This window comes from Pristiophorus japonicus, chromosome 11 (assembly GCF_044704955.1).
Source record: "Pristiophorus japonicus isolate sPriJap1 chromosome 11, sPriJap1.hap1, whole genome shotgun sequence".
In the NCBI taxonomy this organism is placed as follows: Eukaryota; Metazoa; Chordata; class Chondrichthyes; family Pristiophoridae; genus Pristiophorus; species Pristiophorus japonicus.
Window position 1 is genome coordinate 24866289 of NC_091987.1, and position 24886 is coordinate 24891174.

The window sequence follows — 24886 nt, forward strand, 5'->3', positions numbered from 1 at the left end:
AAGTATGTAGCTTGCTGTCCCACAGGTGCTATAAAGGACAACACGGAGCAATCGAACATATAATAAACCTGAAAGCCAGTTTTATTTGTTTAAAATCAATAAATAGTCACAAATAAATTGAAACATCTAAACATTGGTCAATTGAACAAAAAACATGAATGAGCAATTAGTCAGTGTGTGTGCGTATTTACCTTCGGCTGGATCAACTGCTTCCTAAAATTCAGTAACCCTCAGATTTCAACATCCAATCCCAGTTCAGTCGTCGATATTTTAAATTATATTCCCTCTTCCCTTGGGTCTTGAATGAGAATAAATGAGGATTGGTCAAACCAGCAATGCAGGGAGGTTAAAGAAAACAGTAAGAGAAGACTTGCGTGCTGGAGGTGTGAGCGGTCTCCTGGGGCAGCGAAAGCAGACCACCCCCCCCCACCCCTCCTCCTCCTCCTCCCCCCAAGTTAGCTACAGATCACAGGAGTAAACCTCTCCACCCTCAATGTCCAGACACAAGCTGCAGAGACCCAGTGACGGAGCTAACACGATGTCTGGGCAATAGCAGGCTGAGGGAAGAGAGTTTGATGCTTTAAATCTGCTCAATACTGTCAAAACCACTGGCCTTCGAGAGAGGCGCTGGTTACAACCCAATGAGGCAAGGCAGCAGAGTCAACAAGTGTGCAATGGGAATGTGCAGAAGCACTAAGTCCTCCCTCCATTGATTCGGTCAAAAGCTTTGACTTGTTTAGGAATACTGTTTTGAGAAGCCAGTTTGAGGTGGAAGGCAGTTGTGCCGAAAGGTGATCGAACTGAAACGTAACTCGGTTTCTCTCTCCACAGATGCTGCCTGACCTGCTGACTTCCAGCATGCGGTCTCCAAATCAATCTGCCCTTGAATCTGGGAGTAACTGGGCCCATTGTAACACACGGAAATCACAGCAACCACAGCAGATTCATTTGGAAATTCTTTAAAAAAATTAAAAATCAATTTAAACAAATACAAGCGACTATTGTATCTCCGACACTTAAATAATGTTCTTAAAAATTGTTCATTTACTCTTTGCATCAGATACAAACGAACAGATTATTGCACAGTCCCTAAAAAGTGGAATAATTCATAACTGGACCTAGACGAGCAGCAGAATCTCGATCTCCTCTGGATTCTCGATCAACACATTTGCCTGATAAACCCCGGGACCAAACTCCAGCAATGCACGGGGCTTGGTGTTGAGGCCGGGTGGATTTCCCACATTCTATTGGAACGTTTAGCTGTGAAATCCCAGGATTCCTGTCGGAGATGAATGTCAATTTTTTCCAGTGATTTAGTAAATTCACTTCCGTAAAACAAAGCTTGCTGGTTGGAGCAGAGTTGCAATATTCGGGCCAGTGTGTTTTACAGTGGCTGATCTCAACGAGAGGCTCGACACATCCTGGTGTACAATTGTTTCCTTGAGGTAATTCTGTCCGTAAACCAGCTCACCAGCTGATTGGACAGGCCTGTGTTCTCATCCTTTTGGTGAATCGGTAACTAAAGTGCCTTATGCTTTAGATTGCAGCTTATAAACATTGATGGGGAAGTGGAATCATCCTTTGGTTACTGAAGTCAGACACAAATACTTCACAAGTAACGACAAACTGACAATTGACTTTGTTGATTGACTTTTGTCGAGTGGGCCCGGCTGTTTATCAGAATATCACAGACTGAAGGTTTTATTGCTTTAGAGGTTGCAGAGTTCAGTGTTCGCACGACCCGAGTGGCTTAATTCACCAGAACAATGTTGCCAAGTTGCACTGCTGAGAGATCCTCCATTTCACAGTCCACTCCCAGCCCCTCGCTCTGCTCCGGCAACGTGAACGGAGCTTGTTGGAGGAACTCGGAGAATGTGGGATGTAAATCCAAAGTGCGAGTGCTGGGAGGATGAGGCAGGCTGACACCCACCAGGCAGCTCAGCTGCGACTGAGCTGTGTAGACCATCTCAGAGTCTTCGTGGGGAAAGTCCGACAGAAGGAGAGGGGGAGTTGGGTGAGGTGCAGTTTTAAAACCATATGGTGCTGATTGCAGTACGCTCTGGAAAGCAAGAGTCCCCGTGGGCTGGGGGCTGCTCCGATATCTCAGCTGCAGCATTCTGCAAACAGAAGTTAGCAATTAGACACATGATTCACAATCCACCCCCAGCCATTGATTTCAGACAAAACCTAATCCCATCGAACCCCCCTGGGGTGCAGACCAATAGGTCTGAGTTCCCCACCCATGTGGACACGCTTTCTGCTTTTAGACAGTGATCAGGCCACTGTGGGCAACCGGGAGGCTATAACCCTCGCTACCCAGCATCAGTCACTGGACAGCGAGCAGTGGGAACCCACTGACGATCATTTTAATTGCTGCTCACTGTGGGAGCAAAAGCCCGCATTTCTGAAACACTTTGGCGCAGTCTGGAGAAATCGAAGGGGTTGAAGGTTGAAGGGGTTGGAGCCATTTAACCATTGAACTGTGTCTATCGGCTCAGTGGTGTGTTTACAGTGCTTGATGGTGGGAGACTTGACCAGGATAATGAGCAGCCGGTCGTTTATCTGTACGTTCATTATTTGTAAGCATCAGATACTATCTGTGCATGGCATCGGAGAAACTCCTGCCGGTCACCTGCTTTGTGTACAGTACTTCAGGACCGTCTGTATGTTAAGTATTTGAATGTACCATTTGTTATTATGTGAGGAAACGATCTGGTTTGTGTATAGTAATTCCAAAAGCAGTTAGCCGTGATTTCAGGACAATGCCATTTGATTCTCTGTTGTCTGCATGTTAATTGTCAGTATGTACTATGCAAGGAAAAAGAGTTCAAAGAATTTTTAGGGATAAGAGATGGAACTGGCCGTTTGTTGGACACACACATTAGACACTGGAAACTCGGAAGGTGTGTGTGTCACAAGCAGTCACGGAAATCGGAACAAGCAGACAGCTGCTTTTGTGACTTTCACACTGGGTTTGTACAGTAAAAGAGCTGATCCTGCCATTACTACAACGAGTGTGTGCGTAATTCCACGTTTAAAGCAACAAAGTGAGAGAGAGCAAGACAGCTGTACAACGCTCACCTCTGTTGGTGCAAAACTTGGTCCAGCAGTTTGCGGTCTCCTGTGGAGCAGCCAAGGGCCAGACTGGGTGCAACACTCACAATCTGTGTCACAAACACAATACGTCAACAACAGGCGCAAGCACTCGCTGAAAAGACCAAATGTCAGAAACTAGAGATATAACATTGCTGGGATTGGCGGAGCTGTACCTGCTGGGGGCTGCTGGGTGGCTGCTGGAGGGACAGACGATTCCGAGGCCCCATACATGACGGAGACAGCCAGACTTGCCGAGTAAACCCGGTGATTTTGTTCAGCCCAAAGAATCCTTTTGCTCTGGTGCTTTTCCGCAGCTGCTGTCGGAACGGCTTCAGCCCTGAAAAAACAGCAACAGCTACAGCGCTGAGTGTCGGCCCACACCCCGAGCCCACCTCACCCACACCCCGGGCCTACCTCCCCCCGCCCCAGGCCCACCTCCCCGGGTCCACCCCACCCTACACTCCCCCCAGGCCCAAACCCCATCCCACGGGCCAGCAACAGCGCCGAGTGTCGGCCCACACCCCGAGCCCACCTCCCCCCACCCCACCCACACCCCGGGCCCAATCTCCTCCCCCCGGGCCCACCTCACCCCCCCCCCCCCAGGTCCAAACCCCATCCCGCGGGCCAGAAACAGCGCTGAGTGTCGGCCCACACCCCGGGCCCACCTCCCCCCACCCCACCCACACCCCGGGCCTACCTCCCCCCGCCCCACCCAGGCACCCCTCCCCGGGTCCACCCCACCCTACACTCCCCCCAGGCCCAAACCCCATCCCGCGGGCCAGCTACAGCGCTGAGTGTCGGCCCACACCCTGAGCCCACCCCACCCACACCCCGGGCCTACCTCCCCCCGCCCCAGGCCCACCTCCCCGGGCCCAATCTCCTCCCCCCGGGCCTACCTCCCCCCCCCCCCCCCCAGGCCCACCTCCCCGGGTCCACCCCACCCTACACTCCCCCCAGGCCCAAACCCCACCCGCGGGCCAGCAACAGCGCCGAGTGTCGGCCCACACCCTGAGCCCACCCCCCCTACACCCCGGGCCCAATCTCCTCCCCCCGGACCCACCTCCCCCCCCCCGGGCCCAATCTCCTCCCCCCGGACCCACCTCACCCCCCCCCCCCCCCAGGTCCAAACCCCATCCCGCGGGCCAGCAACAGCGCTGAGTGTCGGCCCACACCCAGAGCCCCCCCCCCCACCCTACACTCCCCCCAGGCCCAACCCCCACCCCCTGAGCCAGCAACAGCACTGAGTGTCGGCCCCACACCCCGGGCCCCGCGCCCCCCCCACCACACCCCACCCTTCCTCTCCTCCTTCCTCCACCCCCACCCTTCCCAGGCCTCACTCCTCCCCCCACCCATTTCCCTACTGGCCCCGGCTCCCAACACCCCCCCCACTCCTAGGCCCCACTCTCTCCTCTCTCCCCCCCACCCCTCCGAGGCCCCACTCTCTCCTCCCCCCCCCCACTCCTCCAAGGCCCCACTCCCCCCCCCCACCCCCCGCCCTCCCACCACTGGCTCACCCACACGTGCGTGCATTTAAAACCCTCCCCAGTAGGGGTAAATGCTAGGCTGTGCTGCAGATGTACCTGGAGTTAGTGAGGTGTCCGAGGCCCGTCTCCCTTCCTGGAAGGTCCCTGGGAGTGGAGTGCCGCTGCTCCCTGCTCCCTGCGCCTGCAGTATGGGAGTTGCAGAGGTGGTGTAGACCAATGGTGGAGGCATGGCCGGGTCTGGAAGGCCCGAACTGTTTGTGGCGTGGAACCCACCGTTGGAGGAGGACATTAGGCAGCTGTCGGATGATGCACCCTCGGGTATGCTGGGCTGGGGGGCGGCACAGACACCTGTGGAAAGTGGAGACGGTCAATGCTGCTGCCCTTTGCAGTGTCACGAGGATTTCAGCTGCACTGTTTCAGTGCTGACCTCTCCCAAGTAACGGTGCAATCACCACAGATCCCAAACCCACACTTCTACATAGTCACTACTTTTTCAAATATAAATTCAATCACATTGTCCCAAACACTGAGCTCGTCTGATGTTTTATTCCAATTTCACAGAAAAAGGATGACATTTATGATTAAAAACTTGACTATGTAAAGCTTCCTGTCCGCAAACTGTACTTCCTGTTTTCAAACATTTTGGTCACATTTAGCATTAAAACCAGCGGTGAGAAAACGTGAGCGACAGGGATGAAGGATTCAGTCGGTCTGAGTGGGTGTGTCTCTGTGTCACTGTCAGTCGGAGACGATGGCTCAGTCGGTCTGAGTGGGTGTGTCTCTGTGTCACTGTCAGTCGGAGACAATGGCTCAGTCGGTCTGAGTGGGTGTGTCTCTGTCAGTCGGAGACAATGGCTCAGTCGGTCTGAGTGGGTGTGTCTCTGTGTCACTGTCAGTCGGAGACGATGGCTCAGTCGGTCTGAGTGGGTGTGTCTCTGTCAGTCGGAGACAATTGCTCAGTCGGTCTGAGTGGGTGTGTCTCGGTGTCTGTGTCAGTCGGAGACAATGGCTCAGTCGGTCTGAGTGGGTGTGTCTCTGTGTCTCTGTCAGTCGGAGACAATTGCTCAGTCGGTCTGAGTGGGTGTGTCTCGGTGTCTGTGTCAGTCGGAGACAATGGCTCAGTCGGTCTGAGTGGGTGTGTCTCTGTGTCTCTGTCAGTCGGAGACAATGGCTGTCGGTCTGAGTGGGTGTGTCTGTGTCAGTCGGAGACAATGGCTCAGTCGGTCTGAGTGGGTGTGTCTCTGTCAGTCGGAGACAATGGCTGTCGGTCTGAGTGGGTGTGTCTGTCAGTCGGAGACAATGGCTCAGTCGTTCTGAGTGGGTGTGTCTCTGTGTCTGTGTCAGTCGGAGACGATGGCTCAGTCGGTCTGAGTGGGTGTGTCTCTGTGTCTCTGTCAGTCGGAGACAATGGCTGTCGGTCTGAGTGGGTGTGTCTGTCAGTCGGAGACAATGGCTCAGTCGTTCTGAGTGGGTGTGTCTCTGTGTCTCTGTCAGTCGGAGACAATGGCTGTCGGTCTGAGTGGGTGTGTCTCTGTGTCAGTCGGAGACAATGGCTGTCGGTCTGAGTGGGTGTGTCTCTGTCAGTCGGAGACAATGGCTCAGTCGGTCTGAGGGTGTTGATGATCAAAATGCTTTTGGGGGGGGGGGGAAAGAGATTATTCGTCTCTTTCGCCCCAAGTAACTGAACACTCCACGTCTAAAATAAGATTGTAGACTAAACATTTATAATTACATATTTCGCCAAAAGATAAATTACATTTAACCACCGAATTGTGGCTTATCTTAAACTTTCACTGAAGCTTGTAGACCGTGGCCAAGGACTCCAATGGATATTTGAGCTATGAAGAGGTATTCTTGTTTGCTCATTAAAGGCCTCAAGTGGACAAAGCTAATTAATTGTGTGGGTATTACTGGGCTCACGAGGTTGGGACTACACCCTGTGAAGTTCTTTTTATTATAAAGCAGTGAAACATTTAACGACAGGAAGGCGCTGATGGGGAAATCAGTGGGCTGTATCAGTATAAAAGGGTTAGGTGTGGATACCAATGAGTGGGATTGGAGTGGAAGGGTGGGTGCCTTACGGCTTTAAAAGAGACAATAGCAGTTTGGGGCCCCTTCCCCTGGAGTCCCTTCTCAAGCTTGCTCTGTCCCAGTAACCCAAATATTGATAGATTCTGAACCCATCTAATGCAGCGAACAGACCCAGCACATCCTCCTGGAGCCCAGGAAACGCTCAGTAGGATAAAGCAGAGCTCTAAACTCTCAACACTCCCACATCTCACGATTTCTCTCATGTTCCCACAACCTCAGGACTCCCAGCTTTTGCTTTCAGAATTTGGAACTCCCTCAAAACACTGCTACACCTGGGGACCCGAAACCACAGCCAGGACCCTCCCCAATACTATTGGTAGAACACTCCTGGCCTTATAAAACTGGTGATGTAGAATATTAAAGCACTGCCGCATGTTAGGATCAGAACACTCAAAGCTCATCAACAAAATGTTTATTTCACCGTGAAGCAGCCTGTTGCTTGAAGCGACACGGGTGGAGATGGTGGCACCATGGTGAAGGGAAGCAGTAAGCAGACACTGGGGACAAATCTCAGTGTTGGGTAACATTGCTATCCCCAGGCCCTCAGAGCCTTAAATATGCACCGCCCTTAAAATCTCCACAGCAACTGAGAAAGCCAGGCTACTCACACTCCGCGACTGACTGAAGCTACAAGATATTAGGCAGAAACTTACAAGGAGCAGTGCGGCTGAAGTGCGCAGACACCTCAGCGACTGTGTGTCGCCGACTTGTACTGCTTACAACGTGCGAGGAGCTCGGCAGTTTTCCCATCACATCTTCCTCCAGGCCCTGCTCCTGCCGCACCTCCTCGTGGATTGCAGTTTCCAGCAAGTTATTGGGAGACATTGATCGATTCCTGATCAGAACATTGACCGATGCATCCACCAGGGGAAGGATTGGCTGCTTAATCAGTAAATGCAAACCGAAAGTGGTTACTTTTCTAGTGTAATCAGTTACTTCATACAATCTAAAAAATAGAATGCAAAGTGAAACACGAGATTTTCCAGCGCTCAGCGGCCAATCACAGTTTAACAAAAAATGTAGTTTATTATTCCTCGATATTTAACAATGGTAAATCAGAGATAAATTGTTTGTCCTTCTAAATGTATTCTATTCATTGCACAATATTCTTGGACAAACCTGAAAACAAGCGAGGTCACATTCCAGGTCACTGTGAAGCATGGGTGTGGAGAGGGGTCCGACTTGTACACGAGGGTTCATCAATTCCACAGCAAGAGTCTCCCGACACACCTAAAAGCCAATAAATGCATAGTGACCAGACGGAGGAGCATGGAAACCCTAAATGAGAGCGATTATTACAGGGACTGTGTGTTAGGAACATCGGAACAGGAGGCCATTGAGCCCATCGAGTCTTTTCCACCATCCAAAGTGATCTGTGACCTAACTCCACATACCCACCGTGACCTAACTCCACATACCCACCGTGACCTAACTCCACATACCCACCGTGACCTAACTCCACATACCCACCGTGACCTAACTCCACATACCCACCGTGACCTAACTCCACATACCCACCGTGACCTAACTCCACATACCCACCGTGACCTAACTCCACATACCCACCGTGACCTAACTCCACATACCCACCGTGACCTAACTCCACATACCCACCGTGACCTAACTCCACATACCCACCGTGACCTAACTCCACATACCCACCGTGACCTAACTCCACATACCCACCGTGACCTAACGCCACATACCCACCGTGACCTAACTCCACATACCCACCGTGACCTAACTCCACATACCCACCGTGACCCCATATTCTTTATTACCTTTGATTAACAAAAAATCTATCAATCTCAGATTTAAAATTAACAATTGCCGTTTGCAGAAGAGAGTTCCAAACGCCCCCTAGTCCTGGACTGTCCAGCCAGCAGGTACAGTTACTTATCTACCCCATCTGTTCTCTTAATATCTTAAACTTCAATCAAATCACCCCTTAACCGTCTAAATTTCAGGAAACACAACCCTAATTTGTGTAATCTCATAATTTAACCTGGAGCCCGGGAGGTAGAAGTTCAGGCCCACCTGCTGTTTTTGAGGAGCTGCCATGGTGGATGTGGAGGCCTATCTTACAAAATTCAGCTCTTTCGTGGTTTTCCCCGAGCGGCCCCCCCCACTTCAGTTAAAGGGGAGGGCCACTGCGAGCTCTGCAGTTTTTTAAAGTTGGGCCACCAGGGAGGGTTTCGGCCAGGCCAGCGGCCTGGCACCAAAGCGGGGGGGGGGGGGGGGGTGCAGGCTGCCTGTTGGTGGTCCGGCCGAACCCGGGCCGATAATTGTTGGCCCGACCTGGCAGTCGGCTGATAAAAAAAAAAAGTAAAATGGCGGCTGCGGCAGTGCGCCCTCCCCTTTAATGGAGGCCGCACCGCCATTTTACACACACTGCAAACAAAGAAACTGCCGGGGGCGCCATGCGGCGGCCGCAAGATTTTCTCCGGTGAATTGTGCTTGCGGGACGCGGTGCGCGCTTTGATGATGCGCGGAGGAATGTTTGGCAGCAGCGGGGACCACCAGAAAACCCCCCGGGGAGAATTTTGCAAGCGGCAGCCATTCGACACCACTGCGGGATTGCCGCTTTCCGGCAGTGATGGGCCGTATCGGCAGGCTGAATTTCAGCCCCCAGGTATCATTCTGTAAACCTATGTTGCACTCCCTCCACAGAAAATACAAGGTGTGGTGCCCAGAACTGCTCACAGTACTCCAGGTGTGGTCTAACCAGGGCTTTGTACAGCTGCAGCACAACTTCTACACCCTTGCATTGTAGTCCTCTACATATAAAGGCCAGCAATCCAACAGCCTTTTTGATTATTTTCTGTACCTGTCCATGCCTTTTTAATAATTTATGCACACACCCAAGTCACCTTCTCCACTGTTTATCACCATTTACAACCACCCAGTTCTCTCCTTTTTTTTTTTAAGGTGTAAAGTGGATGACCTCACATTTGCCGAAATTGAAATCCATTTGCCAATCTTGCCCACTCACAATCTATTAATATCTTTGTAATTTTATGCTTCCATCTACACGGTTTACAATGCATCCTATCTTTGTGTCATCAGCAAACTTAGATATGTGGCTTTCTATACAGTCAGCTAAGTCGTTAATAAATCCGGTGAATAGCTGAGGTCCCGACACTGATCCCTGTGGGACACCACGAGTCACCATCCTGCCAATTTGAGTACCTGCCCATTATCCCTACTCTGTCTCCTGCCACTCAGCCAATTCCCTAACCAGCTCAGCAATTTACCCTCAATTCTATGGGCTTTAACTTTAGTTAACACTCTGTTATGTGGGACTTTATCAAATACCTTTTGGAATTCCATATAAATAACTGAGAGATTCCTCTGTCCACTACTATAATCACCGCTTCAAAACATTCAATCAGGTTTGTCAGGCATGGACCCACCCTTTATAAATCCAGACTGCTCTCCCTGATCAGATGAACATTTTCAAGGTGTTCAGTTACCCTATCCTTAATTCTAGACTCCAGCAATTTCCCCAACAGACATTGGGCTAACTGGTCTATAGCTCCCTGGTTTCCCTCTCGCCATTCTTAAACAGCAGAGTGACATGTGCAATTTTCCAATCTAAATGGACGGGATCCTGAATGGAGAGAACTTTGGACGATTATAATTAGGGTATCTGCAATGTTCTTACCCACTTCCTTTAAAATCCTGGGATGGAAACCGTCTGGTCCTGTGGACTTGTCACTCTTTAGTATCATTAGTTTCTTTATTGATGTTAATTATAGGGAGTCCCCACCCACCCCCCCACATTCAGTATTAGCTTCCTTGAGATGTTCAACATGCTGTCCGCTTCCTCTTCTGTAAATACTGACAGTCATTGTTCAACATGTCCGCCATTGCCTTACCATTGACAGGGGCTGTTCTCAAGGGGCCCACACCACCCACTTTTCCAAATATAATTGTAAAAAAACTGTTGATTTTGATATCCCTTGCAAGTTTCTTTTCATAATCCCTTTTTGCAGCTCTTACTATCTGTTTTGTATCTCTCCCATTCATCAGGATCTGTGCTAATTACTGCACAATTCTGAGAAGTCTTTTGCGCCTTGTCATTAATATTGCTTTAGACATTAGAAAAACATAAAACTATCTCGCCGGAAATGCAGAAACCGTTCACAACTCACCTCTGTCTGCACGTGTTCGATGGCTGTTCTGGGCATGTGATATTGGGCTGAAGTCAGACAGTTCACCGCTGGGTTACTTCTGTGCTCTTTAACTCGCTCCAGGAGAAGGTAGTAAATTGCTGCAAAATGGTTGTAACTGCTGTTCTGCAAGGACTGCAAAATAAATGTTCCATTGAATGGTGGGAATGAAGTAACAAGGATCCAAAAATGCGGCTTCTATCTTTGTGAAGTTGGACACGAGATACTTGGAATGATCACCATCATCCTCAACTCCAGCACTACACAATGTGGATGCCCTGTCAGCGTTTTAAACAATTTTAATTATGGAAAGTTACTTTTCATAAATTACTTCTACTTGCTGATATTTAACGTTAAAGGAAATGGTTTTCAATTTACTACGATCTACTTTGCATCCTTACTTCGTACATACATCACTGCCCTAAACATCCCCTCACTCCACAGCACTGGCTCGAGATCCTGGGATTACACCTGCAGCTTTACCTCAACAGTCTTCTGTCTGTCGATGCCCAGATTGTGCATAAGGCCAAGAACCTGCTGGTTGTAATTGCCGAGGTTTGAGTTGTAGTCTTTGAGGGAATAATCCAGTGGTTGTTGGAGGGATGTCTGTGCTAACATCCAGCGGTGCTGCTTAATCTGCGAGACTGTAATCCGTTTCGTGGGATCCACCATCAACATGCGCCGGATTAAATTTTCACAGTCTGTCACAGAACAGAACGGTTTGAGTCGGGATTAAACTCAAATTGCACATAAACTTCACAACACAGCAATGGCTTTTGGTCATATTAATCTAAGGACTGTTCAATATCAATGAAAAAGTACTGCCGAGCAATGATGTGTCCATAGACCAAAGGTACCTTCAGATAAGAAGAATGGGATTCGGAAACGGCCCTCTATCACCCTCTGCCTCAGAACTGGTAACGTTGGCCCATCAAACGGCAGCGATCCACAAACTAAAACATACAGCACTACTCCCAAACTCTGTTGGAACAAAAGGACATTTAGTACCAATTATTTCTTCACCTGCACCAGAATCAACTGCGTCCCGTCTGCAAACAAGTTCCTTTTGCTTTACGTACCCAGATGTCAATGTGCGGCCCTTCATATGCCTTCCCTTCAAAGACCTCAGGTGCTGCATAGGGCGGGCTCCCACACCATGTACACAATGGCTCTCCGTGCTTATAGAAGTTTCCAAAACCAAAATCTGGGAAAGAAGAGGTGGATTACTCAGCCAACGTATCAGATCCGGTCGTGTATCAGGAGCAGCACGCAACTCATACAAAGTACAATTTAACCTCATGGGCTGGGGATGTTCTCCACCCATGATCGTGTCTTCACTTTCATCATCCCAATTGCACAAATTCCTTCATAGAAACATAGAAAATAGGTGCCAGAGTAGGCCATTCAAGCCTGCACCGCCATTCAAGGAGTTCAGGGCTGAACATGCAACTTCAGTACCCCATTCCTGCTTTCTCGCCATACCCCTTGATCCCCCTAGTAGTAAGGACTACATCTCCAACTCCTTTTTGAATATATTTAGTGAATTGGCCTCAACAACTTTCTGTGGTAGAGAATTCCACAGGTTCACCACTCTCTGGGTGAAGAAGTTTCTCTTCATCTCGGTTCTAAATGGCTTACCCCTTATCCTTAGACTGTGACCCCTGGTTCTGGACTTCCCCAACATTGGGAACATTCTTCCTGCATCTAACCTGTCTAAACCCGTCAGAATTTTAAACGTTTCTATGAGATCCCCTCTCATTCTTCTGAACTCCAGTGAATAAAAGCCCAGTTGATCCAGTCTTTCTTGATATGTCAGTCCCGCCATCCCGGGAATCAGTCTGGTGAACCTTCGCTGCACTCCCTCAATAGCAAGAATGTCCTTCCTCAAGTTAGGAGACCAAAACTGTACACAATACTCCAGGTGTGGCCTCACCAAGGCCCTGTACAACTGTAGCAACACCTCCCTGCCCCTGTACTCAAATCCCCTCGCTATGAAGGCCAACATGCCATTTGCTTTCTTAACCGTCTGCTGTACCTGCATGCCAACCTTCAATGACTGATGTACCATGACACCCAGGTCTCGTTGCACCTCCCCTTTTCCTAATCTGTCACCATTCAGATAATAGTCTGTCTCTCTGTTTTTACCACCAAAATGGATAACCTCACATTTATCCACATTATACTTCATCTGCCATGCATTTGCCCACTCACCTAACCTATCCAAGTCACTCTGCAGCCTCATAGCATCCTCCTCGCAGCTCACACTGCCACCCAACTTAGTGTCATCCGCAAATTTGGAGATACTACATTTAATCCCCTCGTCCAAATCATTAATGTACAATGTAAACAGCTGGGGCCCCAGCACAGAACCTTGCGGTACCCCACTAGTCACTGCCTGCCATTCTGAAAAGTACCCATTTCCTCCTACTCTTTGCTTCCTGTCTGACAACCAGTTCTCAATCCATGTCAGCACACTACCCCCAATCCCATGTGCTTTAACTTTACACATTAATCTCTTGTGTGGGACCTTGTCGAAAGCCTTCTGAAAGTCCAAATATACCACATCAACTGGTTCTCCCTTGTTCACTCTACTGGAAACATCCTCAAAAAATTCCAGAAGATTTGTCAAGCATGATTTCCCTTTCACAAATCCATGCTGACTTGGACCTATCATATCACCTCTTTCCAAATGCGCTGCTGTGACATCCTTAATAATTGATTCCATCATTTTACCCACTACCGATGTCAGGCTGACCGGTCTATAATTCCCTGTTTTCTCTCTCCCTCTTTTTAAAAAAAAAAAGTGGGGTTACATTTGCTACCCTCCACTCGATAGGAACTGATCCAGAGTCAATGGAATGTTGGAAAATGACTGTCAATGCATCCGCTATTTCCAAGGCCACCTCCTTAAGTACTCTGGGATGCAGTCCAACAGACCCTGGGGATTTATCGGCCTTCAATCCCATCAATTTCCCCAACACAATTTCCTGATTAATAAAGGATTTCCTTCAGTTCCTCCTTCTTACTAGACCCTCTGACCCCTTTTATATTCGGAAGGTTGTTTGTGTCCTCCTTAGTGAATACCGAACCAAAGTACTTGTTCAATTGGTCTGCCATTTCTTTGTTCCCCGTTATGACTTCCCCTGATTCTGACTGCAGGGGACCTACGTTTGTCTTTACTAACCTTTTTCTCTTTACATATCTATAGAAGCTTTTGCAGTCCATCTTAATGTTCCTTGCAAGCTTCCTCTCGTACTCTATTTTCCTTGCCCTAATCAAACGCTTTGTCCTCCTCTGCTGAGTTCTAAATTTCTCCCAGTCCCCAGGTTCACTGCTATATCTGGCCAATTTGTATGCCACTTCCTTGGCTTTAATACTAGCCCTGATTTCCCTTGATAGCCACGGTTGAGCCACCTTCCCTTTTTTATTTTTACGCCAGGCAGGGATGTACAATTGTTGTAGTTCATCCATGCAGTCTCTAAACGGCTGCCATTGCCCATCCACAATCAACCCCTTAAGTATCATTCGCCAATCTATCCTAGCCAATTCACACCTCATACCTTCAAAGTTACCCTTTTTTAAGTTCTGGACCATGGTCTCTGAATTAACTGTTTCATTCTCCATCCTAATGTAGAATTCCACCATATTATGGTCACTCTTCCCCAAGGGGCCTCGCACAACAAGATTGCTAATTAATCCTCTCTCATTACACAACACCCAGTCTAAGATGGCCTCCCCCCTAGTTGGTTCCTGACATATTGGTCTAGAAAACCATCCCTTGTGCACTCCAGGAAATCCTCCTCCACCGTATTGCTTCCAGTTTGGTTAGCCCAATCTATGTGCATATTAAAGTCACCCATGATAACTGCTGCACCTTTATTGCATGCACCCCTAATTTCCTGTTTGATGCCCTCCCCAACATCACTACTACTGTTTGGAGGTCTGTACACAACTCCCACGAACATTTTTTGCCCTTTGGTGTTCTGCAGCTCTACCCATATAGATTCCACATCATCCAAGCTAATGTCCTTCCGAACTATTGCATTAATCTCCTCTTTAACCAGCAATGCTACCCCACCTCCTTTTCATTTTATTCTATCCTTCCTGAATGTTGAATACCCCTGGATGTTGAGTTCCCAGCCCTGATCATCCTGGAGCCACGTCTCTGTAATCCCAATCACATCATATCCGTTAACATCTATTTGCAGAGTTAATTCATCCACCTTATTACGGATACTCCTTGCATTAAGACACAAAGCCTTCAGGCTTGTTTTTTTAACACCCTTTGTCCTTTTAGAATCATGTAGTGTGGCCTTTTTTGTTTCTTGCCTTTGTTTACTCGGCCTTCCACTATTGCTTTTTACCTTTCTACCATCTGTTTCTGACTCCATATTACTTCGCCCTATCTCGCTGCATAGGTTCCCATCCCCCTGCCGTATTAGTTTAAACACTCCCGAACTGCATTAGCAAATGTTACCCCTAGGACATCACTGCCTACCTGACGGTCATCTCTCCATCCTTTATAAATGTAATGTCTGTAAGCTTGTAATGCTTGTAGCGCCACACTGTGGATGTGGACGTATTGTGTACTGCAGCTATATAGTTAATCATTAAACAATCGGCAGCTTTCCAGAGGAGTTCCGAGAGAGCAGCCTGCATCTTAGAAAGCTGTGTGTGCTGTGCTCTGTGAAGATATCACAATAAAGTGCTCCGATATTCTTCTGCATGACAGACTATCTGAAACTGGAGGCTGTTGTAAATAGGGGAGTTGTGGCATGGAGTGACCTGCAGCGCAACATCACAGAGTCCCCAATGCAGTCCCCAAACCCACCACCTCAGAAGGACATGGGCAGCAGGCTCGTGTGAACACCATCACCTCCACGTTCCCCTTCAAGTCACACACACCATCCTGACTTGGAAATATATCGCCGTTCCTTCATCGTCGCTGGGTCACAATCCTGGAACTCGCTCCCCAACAGCTCCCCTACACACACACACTCCCCCGTCCCCTACACACACACACATTCCCCTGTCCCCTACACACACACACACTCCCCCGTCCCCTACACACACACACTCACCCCCGTCCCCTACACACACACACTCACCCCCGTCCCCTACACACACACACACTCCCCCGTCCCCTACACACACACACACTCCCCCGTCCCCTACACACACACACTCCCCCGTCCTCTACACACACACACTCCCCCGTCCTCTACACACACACACACACTCCCCCGTCCTCTACACACACACACACACTCCCCCGTCCTCTACACACACACACACTCCCCCGTCCTCTACACACACACACACTCCCCCGTCCTCTACACACACACACACTCCCCCGTCCTCTACACACACACACACTCCCCCGTCCTCTACACACACACACACTCCCCCGTCCTCTACACACACACACACTCCCCCGTCCTCTACACACACACACACTCCCCCGTCCTCTACACACACACACACTCCCCCGTCCTCTACACACACACACACTCCCCCGTCCTCTATACACACACACACTCCCCCGTCCTCTACACACACACACTCCCCCGTCCTCTACACACACACACTCCCCCGTCCTCTACACACACACACTCCCCCGTCCTCTACACACACACACTCCCCCGTCCTCTACACACACACACACTCCCCCGTCCTCTACACACACACACTCCCCCGTCCTCTACACACACACACACACACACACACACCCCCGTCCCCTACACACACACACACACTCCCCCGTCCCCTACACACACACACACTCCCCCGTCCCCTACACACACACACACTCCCCCGTCCCCTACACACACACACACTCCCCCGTCCCCTACACACACACACACACACTCCCCCGTCCCCTACACACGCACACACAAACTCCCCCGTCCCCTACACACACACACACACTTCCCCGTCCCCTACACACACACACACACACTCCCCCGTCCCCTACACACACACACACTCCCCCGTCCCCTACACACACACACACACACACACACTCCCCCGTCCCCTACACGCACACACACACACACTCCCCCGTCCCCTACACACACACACACACACTCCCCCGTCCCCTACACGCACACACACACACACTCCCCCGTCCCCTACACACACACACACACTCCCCCGTCCCCTACACACACACACACACTCCCCCGTCCCCTACACACACACACACACTCCCCCGTCCTCTATACACACACACACACTCCCCCGTCCCCTACACACACACACACACACACACTCCCCCGTCCCCTACACACACACACACACACTCCCCCGTCCCCTACACGCACACACACACTCCCCCGTCCCCTACACGCACACACACACTCCCCCGTCCCCTACACGCACACACACACTCCCCCGTCCTCTATATACACACACACACACACACACACACTCCCCCGTCCTCTATATATACACACACACACACTCCCCCGTCCCCTACACACACACACACTCCCCCGTCCCCTACACACACACACACACACTCCCCCGTCCCCTACACACACACACACTCCCCCGTCCCCTACACACACACACACACACACACACACACACTCCCCCGTCCCCTACACACACACACACTCTCCCCCGTCCCCTACACACACACACACTCTCCCCCGTCCCCTATACACACACATACTCCCCCGTCCCCTACACACACACACACACACACACACACTCCCCCGTCCCCTACACACACACACACACACTCCCCCGTCCCCTACACACACACACACACACACTCCCCCGTCCCCTACACACACACACACACACACACTCCCCCGTCCTCTACACACACACACACTCCCCCGTCCTCTACACACACACACACTCCCCCGTCCTCTACACACACACACACACTCCCCCGTCCTCTACACACACACACACTCCCCCGTCCTCTACACACACACACTCCCCCGTCCTCTATACACACACACACTCCCCCGTCCTCTACACACACACACTCCCCCGTCCTCTACACACACACACTCCCCCGTCCTCTACACACACACACTCCCCCGTCCTCTACACACACACACTCCCCCGTCCTCTACACACACACACACTCCCCCGTCCCCTACACACACACACACTCCGCCGTCCTCTACACACACACACACACACACACACACACCCCCGTCCCCTACACACACACACACACTCCCCCGTCCCCTACACACACACACACTCCCCCGTCCCCTACACACACACACACACTCCCCCGTCCCCTACACACACACACACTCCCCCGTCCCCTACACACACACACACACACTCCCCCGTCCCCTACACACGCACACACAAACTCCCCCATCCCCTACACACACACACACACTTCCCCGTCCCCTACACACACACACACACACTCCCCCGTCCCCTACACACACACACACTCCCCCGTCCCCTACACACACACACACACTCCCCCGTCCCCTACACGCACACACACACACACTCCCCCGTCCCCTACACACACACACACACACTCCCCCGTCCCCTACACACACACACACACTCCCCCGTCCCCTACACACACACACACACTCCCCCGTCCTCTACACACACACACACTCCCCCGTCCCCTACACACACACACACACACACACTCCCCCGTCCCCTACACACACACACACACACTCCCCCGTCCCCTACACGCACACACACACTCCCCCGTCCCCTACACGCACACACACACTCCCCCGTCCCCTACACGCACACACACACTCCCCCGTCCTCTATATATACACACACACACACACACACACACACACTCCCCCGTCCTCTATATATACACACACACACACTCCCCCGTCCCCTACACACACACACACACACACTCCCCCGTCCCCTACACACACACACACTCCCCCGTCCCCTACACACACACACACTCCCCCGTCCCCTACACACACACACACACACACACACACACACTCCCCCGTCCCCTACACACACACACACTCTTCCCCCGTCCCCTACACACACACACACTCTCCCCCGTCCCCTATACACACACATACTCCCCCGTCCCCTACACACACACACACACACACACTCCCCCGTCCCCTACACACACACACACACACACACTCCCCCGTCCCCTACACACACACACACACACACTCCCCCGTCCCCTACACACACACACACACACACACTCCCCCGTCCTCTACACACACACACACACTCCCCCGTCCTCTACACACACACACTCCCCCGTCCCCTACACACACACACACACACCCGTCCCCTACACACACACACACACACCCCCGTCCCCTACACACACACACACACACCCCCGTCCCCTACACACACACACACACTCCCCCGTCCCCTACACACACACACACACACACACACACTCCCCCGTCCTCTATACACACACACACACACACTCCCCCGTCCTCTATACACACACACACTCCCCCGTCCTCTACACACACACACACTCCCCCGTCCTCTACACACACACACACTCCCCCGTCCTCTACACACACACACACTCCCCCGTCCTCTACACACACACACACTCCCCCGTCCTCTACACACACACACACTCCCCCGTCCTCTACACACACACACACTCCCCCGTCCTCTACACACACACACACTCCCCCGTCCTCTATACACACACACACACACACACTCCCCCGTCCTCTACACACACACACACTCCCCCGTCCTCTACACACACACACACTCCCCCGTCCTCTACACACACACACACTCCCCCGTCCTCTACACACACACACACTCCCCCGTCCTCTACACACACACACTCCCCCGTCCTCTACACACACACACTCCCCCGTCCTCTACACACACACACTCCCCCGTCCTCTACACACACACACTCCCCCGTCCTCTACACACACACACTCCCCCGTCCTCTACACACACACACACTCCCCCGTCCTCTACACACACACACACACACACACACACCCGTCCCCTACACACACACACACACACACACACCCGTCCCCTACACACACACACTCCCCCGTCCCCTACACACACACACACACACTCCCCCGTCCCCTACACACGCACACACACACACACACACACTTCCCCGTCCCCTACACACATACACACACTCCCCCGTCCCCTACACACACACACACACACTCCCCCGTCCTCTACACACACACACTCCCCCGTCCCCTACACACACACACACTCCCCCGTCCCCTACACACACACACACTCCCCCGTCCCCTACACACACACACACTCCCCCGTCCCCTACACACACACACACTCCCCCGTCCCCTACACACACACACACACACACTCCCCCGTCCCCTACACACACACACACACTCCCCCGTCCCCTACACGCACACACACACACACTCCCCCGTCCCTACACGCACACACACACTCCCCCGTCCCCTACACACACACACACACTCCCCCGTCCTCTATACACACACACACACACACACACTCCCCCGTCCTCTATACACACACACACACTCCCCCGTCCCCTACACACACACACACACACTCCCCCGTCCCCTACACACACACACACACTCCCCCGTCCCCTACACACACACACACTCTCCCCCGTCCCCTATACACACACATACTCCCCCGTCCCCTACACACACACACACACACACACACACTCCCCCGTCCCCCACACACACACACACACACACACACACACACACACTCCCCCGTCCCCTACACACACACACACACACACTCCCCCGTCCCCTATACACACACACACACACACACACACACTCCCCCGTCCTCTACACACACACACACACACTCCCCCGTCCTCTACACACACACACTCCCCCGTCCCCTACACACACACACTCTCCCCCGTCCCCTACACACACACACACACTCTCCCCCGTCCTCTATATACACACACACACACACACTCTCCCCCGTCCTCTATACACACACACACACTCCCCCGTCCCCTACACACACACATACTCCCCCGTCCCCTACACACACACACACACTCCCCCGTCCCCTACACACACACACACACTCCCCCGTCCCCTACACACACACACACACTCCCCCGTCCCCTACACACACACACACACTCCCCCGTCCCCTACACACACACACACACTCCCCCGTCCCCTACACACACACACACACACCCCCGTCCCCTACACACACACACACACACACTCCCCCGTCCCCTACACACACACACACACTCCCCCGTCCCCTACACACACACACACACTCCCCCGTCCCCTACACACACACACACACTCCCCCGTCCCCTACACACACACACTCCCCCGTCCCCTACACACACACACTCCCCCGTCCCCTACACACACACACTCCCCCGTCCCCTACACACACACACACTCCCCCGTCCCCTACACACACACACACTCCCCCGTCCCCTACACACACACTCCCCCGTCCTCTACACACACACACACACACTCCCCCGTCCTCTACACACACACACACACACTCCCCCGTCCTCTACACACACACACACACTCCCCCGTCCTCTACACACACACACTCTCCCCCGTCCCCTACACACACACACTCTCCCCCGTCCCCTACACACACACACTCTCCCCCGTCCCCTACACACACACACTCTCCCCCGTCCCCTACACACACACACACACCCGTCCCCTACACACACACACACACTCACCCGTCCCCTACACACACACACACCCCCATCCCCTACACACACACACACACACTCCCCCGTCCCCTACACACACACACACACACACACACACTCCCCCGTCCCCTACACACACACACATACTCCCCCGTCCTCTACACACACACACACACACTCCCCCGTCCTCTACACACACACACACACACTCCCCCGTCCTCTATATACACACACACACACACACACTCTCCCCCGTCCCCTACACACACACTCTCCCCCGTCCTCTACACACACATACTCCCCCGTCCCCTACACACACACACTCCCCCGTCCCCTACACACACACACACTCACCCGTCCCCTACACACACACACACATCCCCTACACACACACACACATCCCCTACACACACACACACATCCCCTACACACACACACACATCCCCTACACACACACACACATCCCCTACACACACACACACCCCCATTCCCTACACACACACTCCCCCGTCCCCTACACACACACACACACACACTCCCCAGTCCCCTACACACACACACACACACACACACTCCCCCGTCCCCTACACACACACACACACACACACACACTCCCCCGTCCCCTACACACACACACACACACACTCCCCCGTCCCCTACACACACACACACTCCCCCGTCCCCTACACACACACACACACTCCCCCGTCCCCTACACACACACACACACTCCCCCGTCCCCTACACACACACACTCCCCCGTCCCCTACACACACACACTCCCCCGTCCCCTACACACACACACTCCCCCGTCCCCTACACACACACACTCCCCCGTCCCCTACACACACTCCCCCGTCCCCTACACACACACACTCCCCCGTCCCCTACACACACACACTCCCCCGTCCCCTACACACACACACTCCCCCGTCCCCTACACACACACACTCCCCCGTCCCCTACACACACACACTCCCCCGTCCCCTACACACACACACTCCCCCGTCCCCTACACACACACACTCGCCCGTCCCCTACACACACACACTCCCCCGTCCCCTACACACACACACTCCCCCGTCCCCTACACACACACACTCCCCCGTCCCCTACACACACACACTCCCCCGTCCCCTACACACACACACTCCCCCGTCCCCTACACACACACACAGTACATGTCAAACCCAGAAACTTGTAAATCACCAGTAACTGGCATCACCAAGACACATAGAAACATAGAAAATAGGTGCAGGATTAGGCCCTTCGAGCCTGCACCGCCATTCAATAAGATCATGGCTGATCATTCAACCTCAGTACCCCTTTCCTGCTTTCTCTCCATACCCCAAGGCAGCAGCGAGGTTGACAGAAACATGCTCTTACCTGCGATCTTAATGTTCATGTTAACATCGAGCAGTAGATTCTCACTCTTCAGATCCCGGTGAACAATGTGGTGATTATGACAGTACTCCACTGCGGTGAGGATCTGCCAGAACTTGGTGCGTGCCTGACTCTCACTCAGTGGGCCGTTGGCAGATAGGTAATCTGGAGTACAAAGGATGTGGTTACTGCTGTTCGTCTTCACAGCACATGGAAATCAGCTTTCAACTCAACCCACAATACCAAACAGCAAAGCCTCACCAAACATCTCTCCATTCTGGGCAAACTCCGTCACAATGTACAGCATGTCCTTAGTCTCCATCACCTTTGGAATCAAATAAATACAATGTTACATCTTACATACAAAAACATCTTAAACTTTTGAATTATTACATTAAAACACTTACAGCCTGCTAACAAACCAAGCAGATTTCTAATTGAGGAAAGCTTTGTAAAACACATTGGACGACACGACGCAGTGCTCCCCCTCCAGGACACTGGCTTGAAGCAAGCTGCCTGATGGGAGTGCTCTGACTAGCTAAAGATCCCATGTAATGCAGATACTGGTGGGCTCGAATCAGATTTAGTGGTGTGAGAAATAGAGAGCTCAAACTCCCATGGGCGGGGCACACTTCTAAAAATTGCGATTGAAGCACATTAATGGGGATAGTGTAGAGGGAGCTTTACTCTGTATCTAACCCGTGCTGTACCTGCCCTGGGAGTGTTTGATGGGACAGTGTAGAGAGAACTTTACTCTGTATCTAACCCCCTGTACCTATCCTGAGAGTGTTTGATGGGACAGTGTAAAGGGAGCTTTACTCTGTATCTAACCCCGTGCTGTACCTGCCCTGGGAGTGTTTGATGGGACAGTATAGAGGGAGCTTTACTCTGTATCTAACCCGGTGCTGTACCTGCCCTGGGAGTGTTTGATGGGACAGTGTAGCGGGAGCTTTACTCTAACCTCCTGTACCTGCTCTGGGAATGGAAGTGGGAAATGTTCCATCCTTTACATTGCTGAGTATAAAATTAAGCAAATAAGGAAAAAGATGCACTAGATCACTTGTACAATGACTGGGTATGAAATTTAAAAGAAATTTGAATTGAACTAGACAGATGTAGTTGCCAATGAACATATGATTAGAACGTTACCTTAAATGATTAACACGTTGTCAGATGCCGAGTTCAGAATGAAGAAAGCGAAGAAGCAGCAGCTCCCACTGAGTAATGGCACTGCTCCAAACACGTCAGAGAAACCAGCAATTAGCAAGAACTGCGAGGGGAGCTGTGCAGTTCCAGGAAATGACAAGTTCAAGTGGGCAAGCAAGCAGAGCATGAAGTGCTGAACTCTCTGGGAACACAGCCACACCAGGCAACATCACATCCCCTGCTGTTCAATCATCCCTTTGGCCCAGTGACAAAGGAGCTCGGCACTTGAGTGAGAACAATTCATGTGGAAAGGTCACCTCGAGCTCCCTGATCATCAAAACAACTCGATCAATGCCTGAGGCTGCTCTTCAAACTCTGGCCCCAGCTCCGTGACGTGCAGCTTGTTTAGCAGTCAGTGGAGAGGGGAAATAAATGCTCAGGGAGTTGTTCCTGCTGCCCCAGGGTAAAATACAGAACACGGAATTACAGGTAGGATTGTAACTACAGGATATGACTCAATGTGCCTGAGAGCAGACGCTCCAAGAACGGAATTAAAGAGAACTGCAAGCAGCACAACACAAAGACTGATCCATTAAAGCCAAGAATCTGGGATACAGGGACATTTCTCCTCTTTAAATCAGGAACTATTTAGTGCACTGCATTTGAATGATGTGATTTGTAGATTTATTTATGTCCTATGGAATAACTGTTCATTAGAAGTGCCTTGGTCAAATGCTAACCCCAATGTCCCTACGTAGCAGTGAGAGCAATCCTAAACTAAACCCTTAGCCCTGTAATCATCCCCAAACTAATCCCACTCTCTCTCCCCATAG

General features: G+C 51.7%; 2 protein-coding genes across 4 annotated transcripts in view; both read right to left on the minus strand.

Moving 5' to 3' along the window:
* Positions 1-58: 58 nt before the first annotated feature.
* On the minus strand, positions 59-24391 carry sik1 (salt-inducible kinase 1). Of its 3 annotated transcripts, none has more exons than XM_070893269.1 (13): positions 24057-24391; positions 23169-23232; positions 22911-23072; positions 11923-12047; positions 11701-11824; positions 11327-11544; positions 10826-10978; positions 7791-7901; positions 7325-7553; positions 4677-4928; positions 3270-3433; positions 3082-3164; positions 59-2117 (listed from the first exon to the last, which is right to left on the minus strand). In XM_070893269.1, exons 2-13 carry the CDS (start codon positions 23227-23229, stop codon positions 1751-1753), a joined length of 2049 nt encoding a protein of 682 aa, XP_070749370.1. In that variant the 5' UTR covers positions 23230-23232; positions 24057-24391; the 3' UTR covers positions 59-1750. The 3 variants fall into 3 exon arrangements, with proteins under 3 accessions (XP_070749370.1, XP_070749372.1, XP_070749371.1); XM_070893271.1 differs by having other exon boundaries at positions 7325-7550; positions 24057-24381; XM_070893270.1 differs by lacking the exon at positions 24057-24391 and adding an exon at positions 23315-23336.
* The window catches only part of LOC139275516 (ubiquitin-associated and SH3 domain-containing protein A-like), a 156540-nt gene continuing 155711 nt past the window's right edge, over positions 24058-24886 (minus strand). Inside the window, exon 10 of the mRNA XM_070892687.1 lies at positions 24058-24189. Coding sequence (XP_070748788.1) covers positions 24058-24189 — 132 coding nt within the window. The remainder of the gene's footprint in view (positions 24190-24886) is intronic.

Bases quoted from the DNA above. Each gene is read 5' to 3' on its own strand.
- sik1 (XM_070893269.1), bottom strand. From the start codon at position 23,229: ATGGAGACTAAGGACATGCTGTACATTGTGACGGAGTTTGCCCAGAAT. The intron at 11,545-11,700 runs GTACCTTTGGTC...GTTCTGTGACAG, and splicing joins CCCATTCTTCTTATCTGAAG to ACTGTGAAAATTTAATCCGG. The intron at 3,165-3,269 runs GTACAGCTCCGC...TTTGTGACACAG, and splicing joins CACCCAGCAGCCCCCAGCAG to ATTGTGAGTGTTGCACCCAG.